The sequence below is a fragment of the Penaeus monodon genome, chromosome 34, assembly GCF_015228065.2.
Source record: "Penaeus monodon isolate SGIC_2016 chromosome 34, NSTDA_Pmon_1, whole genome shotgun sequence".
NCBI classification, from domain to species: Eukaryota; Metazoa; Arthropoda; class Malacostraca; order Decapoda; family Penaeidae; genus Penaeus; species Penaeus monodon.
Window position 1 is genome coordinate 23998295 of NC_051419.1, and position 1255 is coordinate 23999549.

At 42.8% G+C, this 1255-nt stretch overlaps 1 protein-coding gene across 1 annotated transcript in view; it reads left to right on the forward strand.

Annotated features, from left to right (window-relative positions):
• The window catches only part of LOC119594653 (unconventional myosin-Va-like), a gene marked incomplete in the record, with an annotated part of 26486 nt that overhangs the window by 21010 nt on the left and 4221 nt on the right, over nucleotides 1-1255 (forward strand). The window contains 1 exon segment of the mRNA XM_037943703.1: nucleotides 1097-1243. Coding sequence (XP_037799631.1) covers nucleotides 1097-1243 — 147 coding nt within the window.

Sequence of the window (1255 nt, forward strand, 5' to 3'; positions counted from 1 at the left end):
AAGCCGTTTCAGAACTGAACAGAAGTGACATTTTTGGCATGTGATTTGTATTTACTTTATCTTGGTACGATTACGCTGCTTTCTAGATTTTCTTTGATGATATAAGTGAATTATTAATTAGCGATGAAAGGTATGTAGTTGCTTTTCGGGCTGGAAGAAAATATAATATTTCTAAAGATATATATTTTTAATGCATGCACAAATGAGCACCGTGAAATTATATATATTTTAAAAATCTGTTCGCAGTTTTATTGGCATGACTTCTTGGTAGTTTTTTTTTTTTGATCAGTTGGTAAGTTGATTTTATTAGCGTTGATTTTAAAGTGTGTCTTGCTGTTTGACGGAAAGTAATGTAGATTTTCTGTTCCTGAAGATTAGATAGCCTTTTGTGCTGGCTAATTGTGTTTCGGGCGAGTTTCACCGTGGTAGATTTTTTGTTTGTTTTCGGCTTCCAGCGCTCCCTGATTCCGGGCCGAGTCGGGCGGCTGGCGACGACGCCGCTGCATGGATTCGCGAGGTCGTCCGTTTGGCTTCCTAAGAAAATCGCAGATGGCTTTATTGCAATTTTGTATTTGTTGTATGAATTGGCGAGTTTCGTACATTTGCTTGGCATATATTTATCTTTTTTCAGGTGTGTTGCTGTGTTTTTTTCCTTCACGTTTTCCACTGCAGATAGACTTTAATGTAGATTTTTATCACAGTATTGTATCTTTCATGCAGTTATGTGTGATTACGCATGAGAAGGAAACTTTGAGCTAAACCACAGGATTTTAATCTTAGTCAAGGAGAATGATTTCCCTGTTGAGTCATGCAATGCGCAACATTCTTATCTTTCCCATTATCCTTTTCATAAATTCGTCGCAAAACTCCCCAGAAATTATCTCAAGGCCCTTTCTGCAGGCGCCCCCCCCTCAAAAATAATAAAACAAAGATTAAAAAGACAAATGTTAAGTCCTGTTATCTTCCCGCCACTTCCCTGGGCAGCGCCTCCCCGGAACTCATTACTGATGAGCAAAGTCTGGTTTTCTGTTGGCCCTTCGTAGTGCTCGTAGATGATGGTGATCAAAGACTAATCCGTGGCTTGCCCCTCGCGCAGGCGGCGACCCCCCCGACCTGCTGGACGTGGCGGCGACGACGGAGGGCGAGGCCATGCCCGTCATCCGCAAGAAGGAGCGCGACTACATGGGCATGTTCGAGTACGACCGCCGGGAAGAGATGCAGATCATCCGGGTCTTGATTTACGGTATGTGCCTGG